Source organism: Chenopodium album, chromosome 23 (assembly GCF_948465745.1).
Source record: "Chenopodium album chromosome 23, dcCheAlbu1.1, whole genome shotgun sequence".
In the NCBI taxonomy this organism is placed as follows: Eukaryota; Viridiplantae; Streptophyta; class Magnoliopsida; order Caryophyllales; family Amaranthaceae; genus Chenopodium; species Chenopodium album.
In genome coordinates, this window is record NC_137856.1 from 32,508,353 (window position 1) to 32,526,371 (window position 18,019).

An 18,019-nucleotide genomic window follows, 5' to 3' on the forward strand; every position below is an offset into this window, starting at 1 on the left:
TTTAAACGTGATAGAAGTATACATCAACTCAAGATGATCACTTATACACCATTTTAATTCTCTCTACACGCTAAATGATCGAAAGTCAGGTCGGGCTAGACTATCATCATAATAAAAATGGCCATATTCGGGTATGGTTTTGGATCAAATTAGGCTAGACATACTGTACTCCAAAAGAAGAAAACAAGTCGGGTCAACCCGAATAGAAAACAGTACGGTGAATACGTATGCCTCTCATCCACCCCTGAAACCCTAACAAAAACGCAGCTATATAACATCTCCCCTTAAACCCTTTTCCAATCACTCGTCTCCGCCATCTTCATCTTCCTACTTCTCCCATTTTCTCTCTCCTACTTAATCAAACCCATTTTTTCTCAATTTTGTTAAATCTTTTAAATTTTCCTGCTAAAACTCCCTTTTGTTATGATTAAAAAGATAGATGATGCAGTCCATCTTGGCAAAGCTAGTCGGCCTTTGGCGATGACTAATTTTGAATGCTAATGGACTTACATTAAATTTCATATTGTTACATCTCCTCCCTGTTCTGATCTTCTAATTATCAAATGAGGTTTCCGATCATTGGAGATGATACATTTTTTATTTTTTTTCTCCAAATTAAAATTATGTGTTGGGAAATGATGATAAACCATCGTATTTAATCTGAGCTTTAGCTTTGCTGATTCGTATTATTTGCACGTCAGTCTGATCCCTTTTTTTTTCTAATTTAATTTCTTTTTACAAAAATAAAAATGAAAATGAAAAAGTCCATTCTCAGCAAAGCAGGAAAAATAAAGATGAATAGCTTTGGATTAAAATGGACTAATATTACCATGTTCACTCTATAACTGTCCTCTTTTTCTGTTTTCTGTGAATCTGTTGGTCAGTAGAGTTGATACATTCTTTTTATTTTGTTGAATTACTACTAACCTATTTTTATAAATGGGTGTATTTGAATTTAATTATTTTTACTCAGGTTGATTAAGAAATATGCTTTTCAAAAGTTGAAGGAAATTGTGGTTTCAAAAATTATTGTATGACCTCGACATGTTATGGACAATTACATTTTACTCTTGAAATAGTGCATATAACAATAAGACATTTTATTAATTTGAATATGGGTAAATGAAACAAGTCAAATGATAAATTTATGGTAAATTATACGGAGTAAGAAGTCAAGAGACCAAGACTAATGTATCCCACTATTCCTATTTCCTACAGTAGAGATTTTGTATTAAGGACAATTTTACTTGCATTTTGTCCAAGGAGAAAGAAATTAACTTATTGATAAAATGACATACAATTTCTACAAGAATACTCCGTAAGAAACTAAAGAGATGAGGGGATCGCTGATGGACTAGCACTCTATCCAAGCATTACAGTTGTAGTTACTTAGGGTAGCTTGTGATTTACTAAGCGGAACTGAATTGGATTGAAATTAAGTTAATGAATTGAACATGAAACAAGTCCAGGAAAACAAGATTTTTTAAGAGGCTTAAGCAATCAACCATATTCTCTTAGTAAGTTACTATGCCTTTGCTATACTTATAGAGTTGTATCTTGTAGATGAGTCAATAAGAGATGAGAGTGCAAACAAATAGAGAGGGAAATTAATATGTGATGAACACTAAGGGCCTGTTCTCATTGACTAACTGAGCTGAACTGAAATGAATATTTTATAAGAGAAGGAAATTAGGAGCTGAATTTCAACGTATGAGAACAGGCCTTGAGTAAACCAATACTTCAATGTTTACTTTCTAATGGAAAATGTAGCAAAATTACTAAGCAAGGTAACATTATATTTTGTCTGAAAAATATATATGTAAAAAGTTTTACATAGTACTTGGCTAGAAGGGAGGCCATGATTGTAGGAGTTGTATTGGCTGTAATGCAATCGGAAGCTTTTCTCATGAGCGATCGAGTGAGCTATTTAATTGAAGCTAGCGCGACACTAGCTCGCAAGCGAGTGATAGATAACCTAAACGCTCACATTGTTGCAGCAAGACCGAGCTATAGCTCGAGTGCTAGCATTGTTGCAGCAAGGTCGAGTTATAGCTCATAGACGAGAGATGTCACGGAAGCGTAATTGCTTGTGGCAAGGCTAAGATATACTTTCTCTGTTCTTTTTTACTTGACCTGCTTTGACTTTTACCCTATTCACCACCCCTCTTTTGACCGCATTTTATGAATGATATGTAAAGAAAAATATATTCATGTGGAATCTTTTTGAATTTGTCTTAATAAGTACTATCATAATATACAACTTTTATAATTTTTATTTATGGAAAATTAAAATTATAGATCACTAAAGATTGCATTGACAAGCGTGATAAAATAAATAAGTTAAGTAAAAAAGAACAGAGGAAGTCGCTCACAGGCGAGCGAGGGATAGCTCAGAGGATAAATTTTTTTTATTTGTTTCTTATATATATTCTCTTAAGTCCCCATATTCACGATGCGAAAAAAAACATTGAAACCTTAAAAACACTAAACACAAACCAACCATTTGATATCTGAATAGTCCTTATAGCAGTTTCATCTTTTGAAATAGCATACATGGATTAGGAAGGAATTTGTGTTAAACTTGGGGAGGGTGCATCATTGGGAAACTTGTACCTGTGGTGGCGTATTTCGCAACATGACTGTGTTATTGGGATCTTCAATCAAGTTTTTCCCTTTCATTATCTTTTATTATTTGAATCAACAAGAATTTTACCAATTATATAATAACCCCCTAACCACACCTCCATCTTTGTTCGATCTGCACCCTCTATACGAACTTACTATCCCCCTATCCTTTATTATAAACAAATTTGATTAATGGTTGAAGTAGATCTTTTGTAGCAAGACATCAAAACTCAATATTGTTGGCACAATGCTAAGTTGCACAATGATTCCAAAATTAAGCCAATAGGAAATTGTTGAGAACTCAATAATAATATGAACGTTGATGGATGATCTATAAAATCTTTTTGAAATTAGCAAATTAGCATAATCTAAAAAATCTTGATGTTGTATTATGGACCTTTTAAACCTGACCGCTCTTATATTTTAAAACATTTTATTAACTTTGATATATTTAAACTTGAATAATAATGTGATAATTAATCAGCAATAATCCGTTAGAAGATTTACATCAAATTTTATATATTTAAATCAAATAAGGGCTTCTTCCGTTCACCTTAGTTCAAGTCTAATAAGTTCAATTCAGGAAAAACAAGTTCTCGTTGGGGTTACCCAAGTTCAAATTACAACTAAAACAAGTTTTTAATAATGTCTAATAAGTTCAGGTAAAATTAAATAAGTTAAGATATTATGTATCTTTGACCTTAAATAAATTTGACTAGCATATGAAAACAAAAGTTAGTACGGGGTAATGATCAAAGTAGTGAATTAACAAATAGGTCAATTAAACGATTGCCTCTGAACGGTCTAACCCGGATACCTGAGACAGAGGAAGTAATAAAATCTAGGGGTGAGCGTAGCAGGGTACCCTGTAAAAATATCAGGACCCGGAACCGGAAGCTGTTGCAACAAGTTCCTAAGAATTGGGAACCGGAACCGGAACCTGTTGCAACAGGTTCCTAATATTGGGAACCGGAACCGGAACCTGCAGGTTCCGGTTTCTAAACATTTCTAAACAGGGTACCCTGTCTGTCAAAGTAAGCTTAATAGTTACTTGATAAATTATGACATTTTTTTTTTTTTTTTAAAATAGATGATCACAATAAAAAGCTTACGACTTAGTATAGTACTTTAAATATAACAAACCAACACTAATTGTCTAGAATATTTAATACCATATAGGTTCCGATTTCATGTACCCTATAAGGAACCTGTACTAACAGAGTACCCTACAGGTTCTAGGTCCAAAATTTTATTACCCGGAACCGGAACCTGTTGCAACAGGTTCCTAATAGCTGACTGATAGGTTTGGAACCTGCGGTTCCGAATAGGTTCCGGTTCCATATCAGGATACCCTGAATTTTTGCTCACCCCTAAATTAAAATCCCTATCTTATTTTATCATTACACGAGCTACAGTATTGCCCGCCCTCTTAACACAAAAACCGAAGCCGAGAGAGGTCCGGTCACAAAGTTGGTGTTAGTAGGATGCCGCATTTTTGAAGCCCCACCTCTCATCATCTATCTCACCGCAAACACAACACCCCATTTCCTACACTCTCTTCGCCGGCGTTCGTCAAATTCGCACCTTTTACCTTTCCGGTTTTCCGCTAGGTCAGTTCTTCAAATTCTCCCAAATTCTAAATTGCTTCTCCTATTAATTCTTCTACTTTTACACAATTATCTAACTTCAAGCTCTAATTTGTGCATTATTTTGTTGAATTTGACTCTTTGTTTGTGTGATTATTGTTACATTTTAATTGCAGAATGTTGGTAGATTTTTAAAATTGTGGGTTAATTTCATGGGTTAGGGTTTTCAATTTTTGATGCAGAAAAGCGAATTCTTGAATGGGGTTTTGTTGATTGTATGGTTATAGCTGACTGATAGGTTTTTCGATTACTTCGAATTCAGTTTTTAGCATGCTCTTTTGTTGAATTAGCTGCAATAAAGATTATTTGGTAAATGAATTGGAGCATGCGATCTACTTATTTTTTTTTTTGAGTGATTGTGGGTGAGCAAATGATGATGAACTATCCCATCACATTTACTTAGGAATTAGGGTAGGGCAGATACTCCCTCCGTTCGGTTCGAACTGTAGCATTTTGGCAGATGGAGAGTTCTCTTCATGATAGTGGGTTTAAGGATAGAAAGAGAAAGAGAAGCATTAAGGCATATTTTGAAGTTTGAACAATGGTGGTTAATTGGAATTTACACTTTCTGCATCAAGGAACTGGTGTGTGTGTGTGTGTGGGGGGGGGGGGGGGTTGAACATCGGAGTATCAGAAAATGAGCTTGTGAAGAGACCGATCTAGGTGGTGGCATACTGGCATTGTAAAGGTTTGAAGGCATTATATTTGACCTATTTCATTATGTTGCCCTCCTTGGTAGGCTTTTAAATGTTATTATTGTTGGTGTTCCCAGGATAGTGGGTTTTGCTTGATTGACTAGAGCTGAGTTGGCTGATAGTATGATTATATTAGAGATGATAGTGTCATACTTGATTCTCTGGCATTAAATTGGCTGTTGAAAGTCACTTTTTATTATCTTACAATTTATCTAATGATAAGAATTTTACATACTTCAGGTTGACAGTTGTTGTAAAAGAACTTCAGTGTGTATGATGTTGATTTGAGCAAGATGAGTGGCTCTACTCAGCGAAGGTTAAAATCTGCAATCATTTGTGAACATATAGTTGACGATGCGAGCGAGGAATCATCTGCTCGTACAAGACCTTTAAGCTATGATGAAATAATGCTTAAAAGAAAAAGTAAGAAGGAAGTTGAAGGTTCCGTTGAGGAAGCACATGAAGCAGAAACTACTAGACATGAAGAAACTGTCAGGAACCCTGATCGTCGGAGCAGGGATACAAACGGTGCTGCCATGATAGATTCACGAGATTCTCAACGTGAAGTTAGCCCCCGAAAGAAGGTGCCAAAGAATTCAAGGGCGGAATGTAAAAGTGACTTACAAGATTTTCAACGAGAATCCAGCCCCAGAAAGAATTTGGAAAAGAGGTCCAGGACAGAACATATCTATAGTACAAGTGATTTGCGAGATTCTCAACGGGGAGCTAGCCCCATAAAGAATTTGGAAAAGAGTTCTAGGACAGAACATACTCATAGCAGAAGTGATTTACGAAACTTTCGACGGGAATCCAGCCCCAGAAAGAGTGTGGAAAAGAGTTTCAGGACAGAACATATTCATAGTAAAAGGGATTTGCGAGATTCTCAACGGGGAGCTAGCCCCATAAAGAATGTGGAAAAGAGTTCTAGGACAGAACATACTCATAGCAGAAGTGATTTACGTGATTCTCAACGGGAATCCAGCCCCAGAAAGAGTGTGGAAAAGAGTTTCAGGACAGAACATATTCATAGTAAAAGTGATTCGCGAGATTCTGAACGGGGAGCCAGCCCCATAAAGAATGCTGAAAAGGGGTCTAGGACGGAACATACTCACAGTAGAAGTGATTTACAAGTTTCTCATCGGGGAGCCAGCCCCATTAAGAATGCTGAAAAGAGTTCTAGAACGGAACGTACTCATATTAGAAGTGATTTACGAGATTCTCGACGGGAATCTAGCCCCAAAAAGAATGTGGAAAAAAGTTATAGGATGGAGCATACTCATAATAGAAGTGATTTACGAGATCCTCAACGGGAATCCAGTCCCAGAAAGATTGTGGAAAAGAATTCAAGGACAGAACATACACATAGTAAAAGTGAGAACAAAGAGAGGCATGATGTGGAGAGTAGATCAAAGCACAGACATGACAATGATGTGAGGAATGATGCTGAATCTAAAAATGACAGGCAAGGTCGCATGAGAAGCAAAATAGAGGAACATTCTAGGGGTGATGGTAGGTATAATCAAGAAAATAAGCATAACAATGATTCTGTTGCACAGGATAGAAACATTGAGAGAAATGGAGGAGCATATGAAAGAGAAAACAAAAAGAGAGATAGAAGTGGAGATGATGAAAAACATAGAATGAGGGATCCTGTAAAAAAACTTGACAGTGGAAGTAGGCGCAACTCTGAGATTTCAGAGAGAAAGGAGAAGACGGAGCTCCCATGCTCACAGCATGATGAAACTAGATCCAAAAGAAGGCGGTCTAGAAGTCAAGAGCGTACTAAGGAGAAAGCTAGGAGGTCCAGATCATCCTCACCTAAGGCACGGAAAAATGTGTTAGATCCTGTGCATGATCATGGTGAGCTTTCTTCACGCTCTGAAAGAGACAGGTCTAGACGCCATTCTGATGTTGACCGGAGCAAGATTCCCATTGATGGTTCCAGCAGCCATCATCGACGACATGGTGGCTCTTCAAGTGGGCTTGGGGGCTATTCACCTAGGAAAAGAAAAAGCGAAGCTGCTGTTAAGACTCCTTCACCTATACATTCACCTGAAAGAAAAAGTGCTGGGTGGGATCTTCCACCTTCTGGGGCAGATAAAAATCTCAGTATTGCTGTTCCTTCTGGGACACACCTAATTTCTCAAACCAAGCCTTCAAATATGATTGAGTTAGCAGCTGGGTTTTCCGTTGCTCCAGGCATGGGAAAGCCCATATCTTCAATCTTGTCCAACAGTCTGTCTGCATTTAAGCAGGCCTCAATTGACTCTGTTCAACTAACACAAGCCACCAGACCTATGAGGAGGCTGTACATTGATAATATACCAGGCTCTGCCACTGAGAAAGATATTATGGAATGTTTCAATTCTTTTCTGCTCTCTTCTGGTTCCAATTATATTCGAGGCACAAGTCCATGTATTAGCTGCATGGTAGGTGGCTTATATATTTATTTCATGTATTTTGCAGCACTTACTTCCTCTTTAATGTATGGGATTTATGCGATAGAATCACGCTTAGTAGTGTTGCTTAATTTATTGCAGATTCACAAGGAAAAGGGGCAAGCATTAGTGGAATTCCTTACTCCTGAAGATGCCTCTGCAGCGCTGTCTTTTGATGGAAGATCTCTCTCTGGGAGCATACTCAAAATCAGACGTCCTAAAGATTTTGTTGAAGTGCCAGTAAGAATTGACTACAATCTCACTTTTGCATTTCTCGTTTGATAAGCTACTTTTCTACTCCTCCCATTAAATGAGTTGTCACTTTTTCTGTCATGGATCCTTCTACTGAATGTGTCAAGTTACTTATGTAATTAACTGTTATTCATTGCCTTCCCATACGACCCTATTCTCTCCTCAAGGCAGAAGTCAAATTAGGATTGAGGTTAATTGTGTTTTCTAGATCATTTTTACATATTTTCTGCTGATTGTTGATGATATGGACTTCTACTATGTGGCCAGATTATGCTAACTTGCAGCATAATTTTTAAATTCCATTCGTATTGTTTGCTTGTCTTCTAATACAGTGAGATACGAAGCTGTGTTTGAAATGGTAAAGTTTTAAATGCTTGCTTACTGCAGTGCTGAGTATAAAGGGCCTCTTGTTGCTTAGTTTTATCTTCTGAATGTCATAAAATTTTTTATTATATTTTTACCCTATAGGCCTATATCTAGATTTGATATTTTTTACAATTTATGAATCAGCAAAGGTTTAGTATTCTTAGTTTCCAGAATAACTGAAGGAGATTTGGAGGTTGCCTTTGTTGCTATGAGGTATATAACTGTTATATGAAATTATTTTGCTGCGAGTATTTCTATTGTTGCTTCTCTATACTAATTGTTTGAGTATTATCTCCTTTGTATTAGCCTGCCAACAATTGCCTTCCTTTTTCCGTCCGTATTAAAATTTACCCCTTTTGTGTTGTGAGTCTTGGTTTTGACGTAAATTTTAATTGGTTATTACTATTACCATTTTTTTTTTTTTTGAGGCAGCATTTGGACCACATGTCAATTTGTCACTACAACTTCCCACTTGGTCCTCTGACCCTTTAGTGCCTTTATTTCATTCCTTTAAGATTAGTTTTATCTGAATACTAGACTTGAGCAAGATTAAACTGGCATCATTTTCTGTTAGATAGAGAGACGATGCTTTAGTGATATATTGGCGCCTATGATTGAAAGAACTCTGCTGATATATTAATGTGTTTTCTCTATGTGACTGGGTAGTTCATTTATTATATCCTGGTCTATATCTCTTTTGTACTTTCAATAGGGTACGGGGTATTTTTCTTATTAAATTTTAGCAGAACTAGGGAATTTGTATACTGTAGGTTTCATTGTGAAGATAACTTCGTTTTCTTTGTATTTTGAGTTTACATTGACCAAGAACACTATCATAATATAGAGAGAAATTCAAGGGAACCGCTATGGTCTCATTAACCTTTTAAGTTTCTAAATCTCACCATTGCTCAACACAGTTATCCCGTTGTACATTGTATGAGAAAGCACAGTGCTAGGCAAATGGGGTACACCACTTTTTTGCTAGCGACATTTAAGAAGCAAACCTTGAGGCCCAAATGTTTGTTGTACTCCAAAAATTTCTGACTTTTTGAAAAGACGCCTCACTTTAAAAAGGCACACGCAAGGTGCCTTCAATTTGACGAGGCACACCCAGGTTGTGCCTTGGCGCAGCAGGCCCCACATCACCTTAGGGCACTTTGGATTTTTCAATACGTTGCTGTAATAGTGATTCATGTCATTCTTTCTTTAGTGCCTTTTTATGGGTTTTTGGCATCTTTGGCTTCGTATATCAAGAATCTCCTGTAGATATGGTATTGACATAAAATTTTTCACTTTCTTCGTTTCAATTTATTTATTCACCATGAGAAGTGGCTTGCAAATCGGTAAAAAGAGGATTTTAGAAGATTTTGGGATCAGTTAATAGGATTGGTAATGTGTGGAGGTCCATAAAATTTGATGGATGATAGTGATTGAAAAAAGTAAAGTATGTGGGAATATATATGAAATGGAAACATCTTGAAATTCTTGAGTATGTTAAACAAATCAAGAAAGGAGCAAAGTGAAGCAGTTCTAGACTTAATCATAAATTATATAAATATCCGGGTTCCAAATATATATATATATATATATATATATATATATATATATATATATATATATATATATATATATATATATTCATCCTGTCAAGACTAAAGACAAACTGCAAGTTGAATGGGCTTGTGATAAATTGGAGGATTGATCATTGGTGAAGCTATTGCCATAATCCTGTTAGTTAGAATGAGCTTGTGACTTGTTTTTCTGAGAGTGTTGACTGATGAGATAAAGAAGAAATCTGAAACAACACCATTGTGATTGGGTGGAAACAAAGATGAGGCTGGAAGTATAGTTCTCACACTGCTCAGGATATATAAGTGGTTTTATCTGGATATATAAGTGCTCAGAATTAAGATTCGGGTTTTTGTTTGTTTGGTGGAGGAGATGAACACTAATTGGGTATGGTAAATAGAGTTGAGCCTATTATGATGGAAGTAAAGTGATGAGCCACAGATATGGGGTAAAGACTTGAGTGGCATATTGTTATCTATGGGAAATAGAAATAGTATGGATTTCTATGATTCTATCTCGCAAGAGACAAATTAGCAAGAAGGCTAATTGAGAGATATTTATGAGAAAGATAGTTGCTTATTAATCTTAGAGGAAGGGAGTAATCTAATTTCTACTTATAAAAGGCATACCTTTAGTGTGTTATTAAGCTATCAAGGCTTGTATTGGCAGGCATTATCTTCCACTATATATCAAGGTTACTTTTAATGAAAGAAGTGTTGCATTATGGCTCTATATAATAAGTTATTTTGGACTCTTTTGCATCGTTAATTATGAACTCTCTTAATTCTTTTTTGTACAATCGTTGTTAGATGTCAATGCAAAGTCTGTCAGACGATTTTAAATTAGAGGTAAATCATTTTAAACTTTAAGACTAGAAATTTTTAGTAAAACATTTAAACGGAATTTTTAATTTATAGAAGAAAATAAAATGGAAACAAGGTGTTTTGTCTTGCATATACTAGTATTGTAGCTTTACCAATCATATATGTCTTACATATCCATAATCTCTATGCCTTCTGGAATTTCTAGGTTTAGGAAATCTAGTTATATTTATGGGTTCAAAGAAGTATAAGTTTGGTCAAGCACAATTGCATAAATCATGAGAAGTTCTAATTGAAGATTAAGTGACTCCTGTTAACATATTTGGATTTGTTGGATCTATATTTTGGGGCATAGATATAGATGCTAACTACATACTAAAATCAAGTCGGCTATGTTGTTGATATATGGATTCTTGTGACATTATTGTATTCCTTTATAATAATTGAAGCATTCTGTACTAGTGTACACTCTTAATTGCTCTGAATGCTATTGCAAATGCTGAGGCCTGAGGGGGATGTATGGGGTATGAGATGGATGGTATCTGAATTGAAGCTGAGCAAGGCAAAGGATAAACTTTTGGCTTGTGAACTAGCTGCAAATGGACAAGCTAGGAGAGGTGAACAGTTGGGAGCTTGCTTTTAAAAAGGATAGTAGGCCAAGAATTAAGTTTCTTAAAAAGGGCATGTTTTGGGCGTGCAGAATGGAGATGAAGAATCTTTGAGACTAGCCTCTTTTGGATTTCATTTTATTTTCCCTATTCTTTCTAATCCTCTTCTGTTTAGTGTTTTAGTCTCTATGCAATTTTTAAAAAGGATATTTTTTTTTTTGTTCTTCTACTCGAGGAATTTTAATTCTTTTGTTTGTTAAGAATCTCTGTTGCTCACTCTTAATTAGTTGGGTCAGTCGCCTCTGACTCTCAATCTTGCTTGGAACAAGTCTAAAAACTATAACTGTGAAAAGTACTATGGGAAGACTAGGTTTCTTGGTTTTTTTTTTTTTTTTCCCCCTTCTTCTCTCTTATGCTTTCTTTACTTTTTGTTGTCAAGTATGAGATAAAACACCCCCCTCCCCGCAACCGAAAATATTAATGATTAATAATTTAATATGGATAAAGCTGCTTATTTGAAAATTAGGATTGATGGTTGTTCATCTGACTGTCCAACTTTACTTGTTGGCATGCTGACAATCTTGAGAGTATTACAAAAATTTGAAATTAAACTCCATTTAGGATTAGCATGATGCGCCTGATGTTCTGTAGCGTTTTTGTGAATGGAGATATGAACACAATTACAACATGTTTCTTAAGAATGTATTGTGCTTTTAAATCAGTGTTTCTACTGATTGTGCTTTTAATGTTTCATAAATGATGTTCTGACTTGCTTGTTGGAATCTTTCACATAGGGTATGTATCTTGGGTGTGTCGTTATTCACCATTTCATCTAAAGGATGGTGAGGAAGCTGATTCATAATTAAGAAGACTCCAGATGTAGTGACAATTGACAAGTCTGACATGTTTGCAGCTTTGTTCAGCAAATTGTGGGGCCCCTTACTGGACTTTTAGAAATATTATTCCATTTTATTAGGTATACTAATATTAATATTCTTATTTGATGCTCAAGGCTTGCAATATTGTGAGTCATATCATTTGGTGGTCGTGGCTGACACAAAAATTACTATTTCATGGCTGATGCAAGCTTAGCTTGCATCTGATAGTAACAATTTCTGCTAGTGTCTTCTGTTCCTATTAAGAACTCCTCCAATTGAGAATCTTAATGATAAAAATAACCACAGCAATGAAAGCTGGTTTATGTAGAAGTAGTTACCAATTATTTTTTCTGACTAATGAAATGATGAATATATTAATTAAAATCCATACAGTTTATATAGAACTTTGTGTTCATATCCACTCTATAAACTTCGTGTTTATAGAACTTTGTGTTTATATTAGCAAAAAGAGAGTCTTAGGCCTTAAAGCCTCTCTCTCTCTTTTTTAGTTGACTGGTTATCATAAGACCTTCACCTACTATATAGAACTTTGTTTTAAATTGGTTTTTTTAAATGTTTAGTCTAATTTGCTCAGGTGAAAATTTTGATATAAAAAATTCATTTAATTTGATAAGAAAAAGGTGGATACAAATATATAGAGGGACTAGAAAAGTGGGTCTGTGTAAGAAAAAAAAAATAAAAATAAATGAAGTGCAGGGTAAGGATGGTAAGGTGGTAAAAGGTTTGTATTAGCTTGGGGTGCATATTTATCTTAAGCTCTTGTTTGGTGGATTTAGTTTCATGTTTTAGCTATTGTGAAGAATGCTATAACTGCGTGACTTGACAGTGAATTGATTGTTCCAATTGCTCTGACCTGTTATGATTTATTTCATTTAAGTTGCTTATTGCCTTGGTGTCATATGTTTCTTTTATGGTTTCTAATAGCTCCACTGCACAACTTTGAGCAATAATACTCTTGTTTTGTGGTCCTATATCCTGCCCCTTCTCCCATTGTGTGTCACATTACTTCCATTATTTTCTTAAGTTGATGTTGTTCTGTTTTAGACAAAGTGAAAAACGTGCCTAAATTGGAGACTGCTTCCAAGCACTTTAATAATTTTGATAGCTTAGTTGAAGTCAAGCCTTTTTCCCACCATCTACAGTAAGTTATCCTTCTATCATTAGTTCATGACAAGATGGTGATATCAGTCGATAAAAAAAGAACTCTTTAGCTCAGTGATAATCTTAGATTCATCCATTAAAATTTTTTGGAATAATGGAATACATTGGCATCTCTTACCTGCAGCTGTTGACCAGATATTAGATGTCTTACTAAGATTGCCATGCTCTAGCAGTTCAGAATATGCAGTTTTGTTTGGATAATGGATGTATTGATTATATGTATATATATATAAACTGTATTTTGAGAAGTATAAGATGTATATATATTTGGCCAATCTACCTGAATTGTGAAATGAGCATATGACACAGCAGCAACATGCTTTTTCAGCTCTTAAGTCTTGTCCGCAGTTAGGTTCATGATGGGAGTGCTGTTATGTTTCCATGTAACTTTTGGTTCTGTTACTCTTCTTTGTCTTACTCAAAATGTTTTTGAATGTACCTTGTCATTGTATTCTGAGTAACAGATCCAATAGAAGATAAAGAGGGTTCCAGCACCATGTTATTTTTCTGAACACATTTTGGGGATTCTTGGTGAAATTATGTATTTTAAGATGAAGTGGTTCTACTACTTTTGCAATTTCTGAGGTATATTTTGGTTATCATTCATGAAGCAGGTTTTCAGACAGTTGCTATTTTCATGCAGAGTGGATCTTCAGAGAAATTTAAAGCTGGAGCCGATTTGATAAGAAGTGATTCTATCCGAGACAATTCAATCAGAGGCAATTCAATCAGTGAAGTTGGTATTCAGGCCATAAGTGATTTTGTGCAAGATTCTCCACACAAGGTATGCATGTGACAGCATTTAGGCAGTGTAATCTGTTTTCATTTTTTGTTTTTTCTTATCTTTTGTTTATCAGTGGGTTTCTATTAGGTGGTTAACATGCTGCTTCTTTCTAGAGAAGATATTGACAAATAAAATTCTTTTCATTAGGTTGTTAACATGCTGCTTCCTTATTCTCATAATCTGATGATGACATGAGCTAATACAAAATTAATAAGCTAATTGCCCTCCCACAGGCAAAGGTTTCAGCTTGGTATTTTGTAAATGCCTTTCTTGCTGGACAATATAAGTGATCCATGTTTTTCAGTGGTACTTTGACTATAATCTAAGATGCCTTTTCTAATTTGTGATATATAAGGGAGATCACAAACATCCATCTGAATTTACATTGGAGAGTTTGCTTGTGATTCCTGTATGCTATCTTTAATTGCTCTTTTAGTGTATATTATGTTTGTTCAGTTTTTTAATATTAATAATAGTGTAGTAGAAGTTGCATTAGTACTGTTATTGCTATTAATGATAATGATAGAAACTTTTTAGTAATATGAATAGCCTGAAACTTCGTACATTACTACTGAATCTTATGCTCCATCTCTATCTAAGTTAATTGATGAATACTTTTATATAAGTTATTGATTATTCTTTGACTATTTTTGCATCTGTTGTAGTTTTTCCTTTTCCTTTTTCTATGTGCTCTTTGTATTGAAAGCCTTTCTAGTAGTCATAAAAGAGTTAGTCGTAACACTGAGTAAAAAAAAAAAAAAATCTCTTGTTTTTGTTGCAGCAAGATTAATATTGGGTTGTGATTTTTATTTTCAACTGTTTACTCAGTATACTAATCTTTGGTTATGGTAATGCAGATCTTTGTTGGTGGAATTGCTGAAGATCTTTCTTCTGAAATGGTAATGAGCTCCAGCATTGGTCTGGTGCTGTATTTTTTATACATGTTTTCAGAAGCCAATTGTCTCCAGGATCCGGACTTATAAGCTTAATAATTTCTTCTCAGATTGCGGAGATTGTTAGTGCCTTTGGAACATTAAAGGCGTACCGTTTTGAAGTCAATGCAGATCTCAAAGAATCATGTGCTTTCTTAGAGGTATCCCTTGTTTTTGTTGAAAGTTGCTGCTCACTTGTTGGTAATTGACTGACTGCTTTTGTTGTTTTTTCTTTTAATTTATTTAAAATTATTGTTCATGACCTTATAAGAAGATAGATTATATGATTGCTTGACACTTGTTGATTGCCAAAATTGGCATTCTCTCAATTGAATACGTTTGGAGAGTGGATGGAGAAAAGTGATTTTTTTTTTTTTCCCGGTGGGTTTTTGACTTGCTGTGGTGGGAAATTGGAGTGCAGTGTTGCCGATCATATGGCCTGAAATTACATTAAAGAAATCAATAATACAATTTGTTGCAAGCTCTGCGGCCCCTCTGCCCCGTCACCTTTTGCTTTGACGCAGGTCTTGTGTTAGGGTGTTTTTTTCTTTCTTTTTTTTCCTTTTTGAATCTGCAATTTTCTTGTACTACTTCCGTTACAGGTTGTGTGCAACGATTAGACATTTACCCTCTCTGCTTTATGTCAAATCGTTGCACATAACCTGTAACGGAGGTAGTAGATGGTTTAGCATGAGCAAAATGGCTTTGTACGAAACTTCTTTTTCTGGGTGTCTTGTGTTTAGAAGTCAGCTTCATCTATATCCGTTTCCTGTGATTGATACCAACAGGCTACACAATTAATACTCAAATGCCCTCTCTAGTTGAATGTGAAAATATTCACTTCTGGTCATTTCACTTTTGTTTATTGGAATTATTGCAGTATACAGACCAGTCTGTCACGTTGAAAGCTTGTGCTGGCCTGAATGGCATGAGGTTAGGCGGGAGAGTTCTGACTGTAGCCCAAGCTGCTCCAAACACAGAATCAGTGGTATAAATTTCACTATAATTTTCTTATTACTGTCTTGACATTGAGCTAAATATTTTATCTGCATTCATATATATACCCTTTAGGGCTTATGCCTCGTTGGTTGATGAAGACTCGTTGGTTGATGTTTTTCCAGGAAAGCTCAGGAATGCCCCCATTTTATGGAATTCCCGAGCATGTGAAACCCCTTCTTGAGATGCCAACACAGGTCCTCAAGCTTAGCAATTTGGTGAGCTCTGTCTTTCAACTTGATTATTTATTCGATAAACCTTATAATTTGGTAAGTGTTCAGTCTTCTGACAATCATTTTTTTCTCTCATATTATTTCCATAGCTTGATCAGAAGATCATGGATTCGCTATCTGAAACAGACTTGGAAGAAATTTTAGAGGATGTACGATTAGAGTGTTCCAGGTACAGATCTGAGTTCACATTCTTCTAATTTGATTCTTGGTTGTCTGTGTTGTTTGAACTCAAGGATACACACTAGTAGTCTAGTACAGTCATGCATTAAGATACCCGCTTTCCTTTGTTCTGCCTGATTTTGGTATTATTGTGTATCCTACTTTTGTGTGATCATATTTTGTTGTCCAAGCCTCCAAGGATTGAATCTTGGTAGTTGGATTGGAATGAAAGTCCATGCTATGTTGATCCTTAATTCTTATGTTGTGCAACACTTACACATATTTAATTGTATCCAATCTTTACAGGTTTGGCTGTGTTGTGTCCATTAATGTTGTAAAAGGTGGCTACACAAATACTGCCATTTCAGAAGCACTAGAGGTTGCATTTAATGTGAATACTATTCAGCCTCCAGAAGAAAGAAATCACCATTTGAACGAGGATTCAATAGAAGTTGCTGTTGACCATGATGGCAGGGATGGCATTAATGATGAAGCTCCAACCAAATTCAATGAAAATCATGCAATGGATGGTGTTGTAGGTGATAAGCATGAACTAGTCCTTGCAACTACTAACCCAGTTCTTGAAGAAGGAGCTGCTGAAGTAAGAACTGTTGAAGAATCAAAAGAAGCCGATGAAAATTTGCCTAAAATTGCTGATGACAAACCTGATAATGACCCACAAGATGCCGCTGTGATTGGTGTTTCTACTATTGATGACATGGAAAGTGTCAATGATTCTAAGGGGAACCGTCAGGAGTTCATCCAGGAGAGTGGTATATCTGCTGAGCTAAATTCAGATGGGAGTATGGTTATTGAGAAATCAGGGAATGGTGAAACTCTGTGCGCTGAAGATGTACCCAAGTTGGACAAAAATAATGACACACTAGAAGCTGTACCTGAGTTGGACAAAAATAATGACACGCTAGAAGCTGTACCCTTGCCTACCATTCCAGGAGCTATTGAAGGTCTATCAAATGAAAATCCTTGTGATAGGGGTAATAACTTGTTTGAGGATGGTTGTGTTTTGGTGGAGTTTAAGAGGACAGAAGCTTCATGTATGGCAGCACATTGTTTGCATGGACGTGCCTTTGATGACCGTATCGTGACAGTGAAGTATGTATCACTGAAGGCCTACCGAGAAAGGTTTCCAAAATGAAAATGTGGTTCAATATACGGGGTGGTAGAATTGCAGTCTTAAGTATGGCCATCAACTGGAGAATTTTGTATTTTGAACCTGTGAGGTTTCTGACATCTATTCTGTTCTCAGCATGCAGTATGGTTCAGGGATCTTTTAAAATCCCCTGTATAAATCTTTGTCCTCCAACCCTTCAGAAAGAACTTATGAAGAAATTTCTCTTTTACGAACAGAAGGTTTCAAGGATGTATGGCCATTATTATGAGCATTCATGTTTCAGCAATGTGCTCATATAATTTTTGCCAATGTTGTTAACAGAATATGCTTACTTATTAACCTGTATACCAACAATGGATTCCTGGCGCTCTCGTATACAAGTACTAGTTATGATGAGTTTAGTGTATTGATAACTTCTATTTTACTTGCATCTTTAGCAGTCCTTTGCTTCTTTCCCTTTCTCTGTTTTCACCCTCCAATTTATTTTGATTTGTCGAATGAGTGTTTGCTACTCGGTTTCTGTAGGAGCAATTTTATGATAAAAGTGAAAGTGGCTAACAGGTGATCTTGTTCTTTGCTGAAACTGAATTCCTGGACAAGTATTGTTCAATATTTTGAAGGGAAATTTGCAAGCGTAGTCAGATGGTTTTTCTCGCTTTTTCTTCTTTAATGGAGTATTTTCTTCTTCCTTGATATCTTTGTG

The 18,019-nt window shown here is 35.7% G+C and overlaps 1 protein-coding gene and 1 non-coding gene across 2 annotated transcripts; both read left to right on the forward strand.

Moving 5' to 3' along the window:
* Positions 1-627: 627 nt before the first annotated feature.
* On the forward strand, positions 628-713 carry LOC145609877 (small nucleolar RNA Z122). The gene has a single exon (XR_014106150.1). It is a non-coding gene; the product is annotated as a small nucleolar RNA Z122 (small nucleolar RNA).
* Positions 714-4,046: 3,333 nt separating this feature from the next.
* On the forward strand, positions 4,047-17,776 carry LOC145607677 (uncharacterized). The gene is made up of 10 exons (XM_081663270.1): positions 4,047-4,235; positions 5,207-7,395; positions 7,507-7,644; positions 13,724-13,864; positions 14,722-14,763; positions 14,868-14,957; positions 15,677-15,784; positions 15,918-16,010; positions 16,115-16,194; positions 16,491-17,776. Exons 2-10 carry the CDS (start codon positions 5,260-5,262, stop codon positions 17,338-17,340), a joined length of 3,678 nt encoding a protein of 1,225 aa, XP_081519396.1. The 5' UTR covers positions 4,047-4,235; positions 5,207-5,259; the 3' UTR covers positions 17,341-17,776.
* Positions 17,777-18,019: the final 243 nt, after the last annotated feature.

Excerpts from the sequence above, each read along its gene's own strand:
- LOC145607677 (XM_081663270.1), top strand. The coding sequence starts at position 5,260 with ATGAGTGGCTCTACTCAGCGAAGGTTAAAATCTGCAATCATTTGTGAA. Across the intron at positions 14,764-14,867 it reads AAGATCTTTCTTCTGAAATG|ATTGCGGAGATTGTTAGTGC; the intron begins GTAATGAGCTCC and ends ATTTCTTCTCAG. Across the intron at positions 15,785-15,917 it reads CTCCAAACACAGAATCAGTG|GAAAGCTCAGGAATGCCCCC; the intron begins GTATAAATTTCA and ends ATGTTTTTCCAG.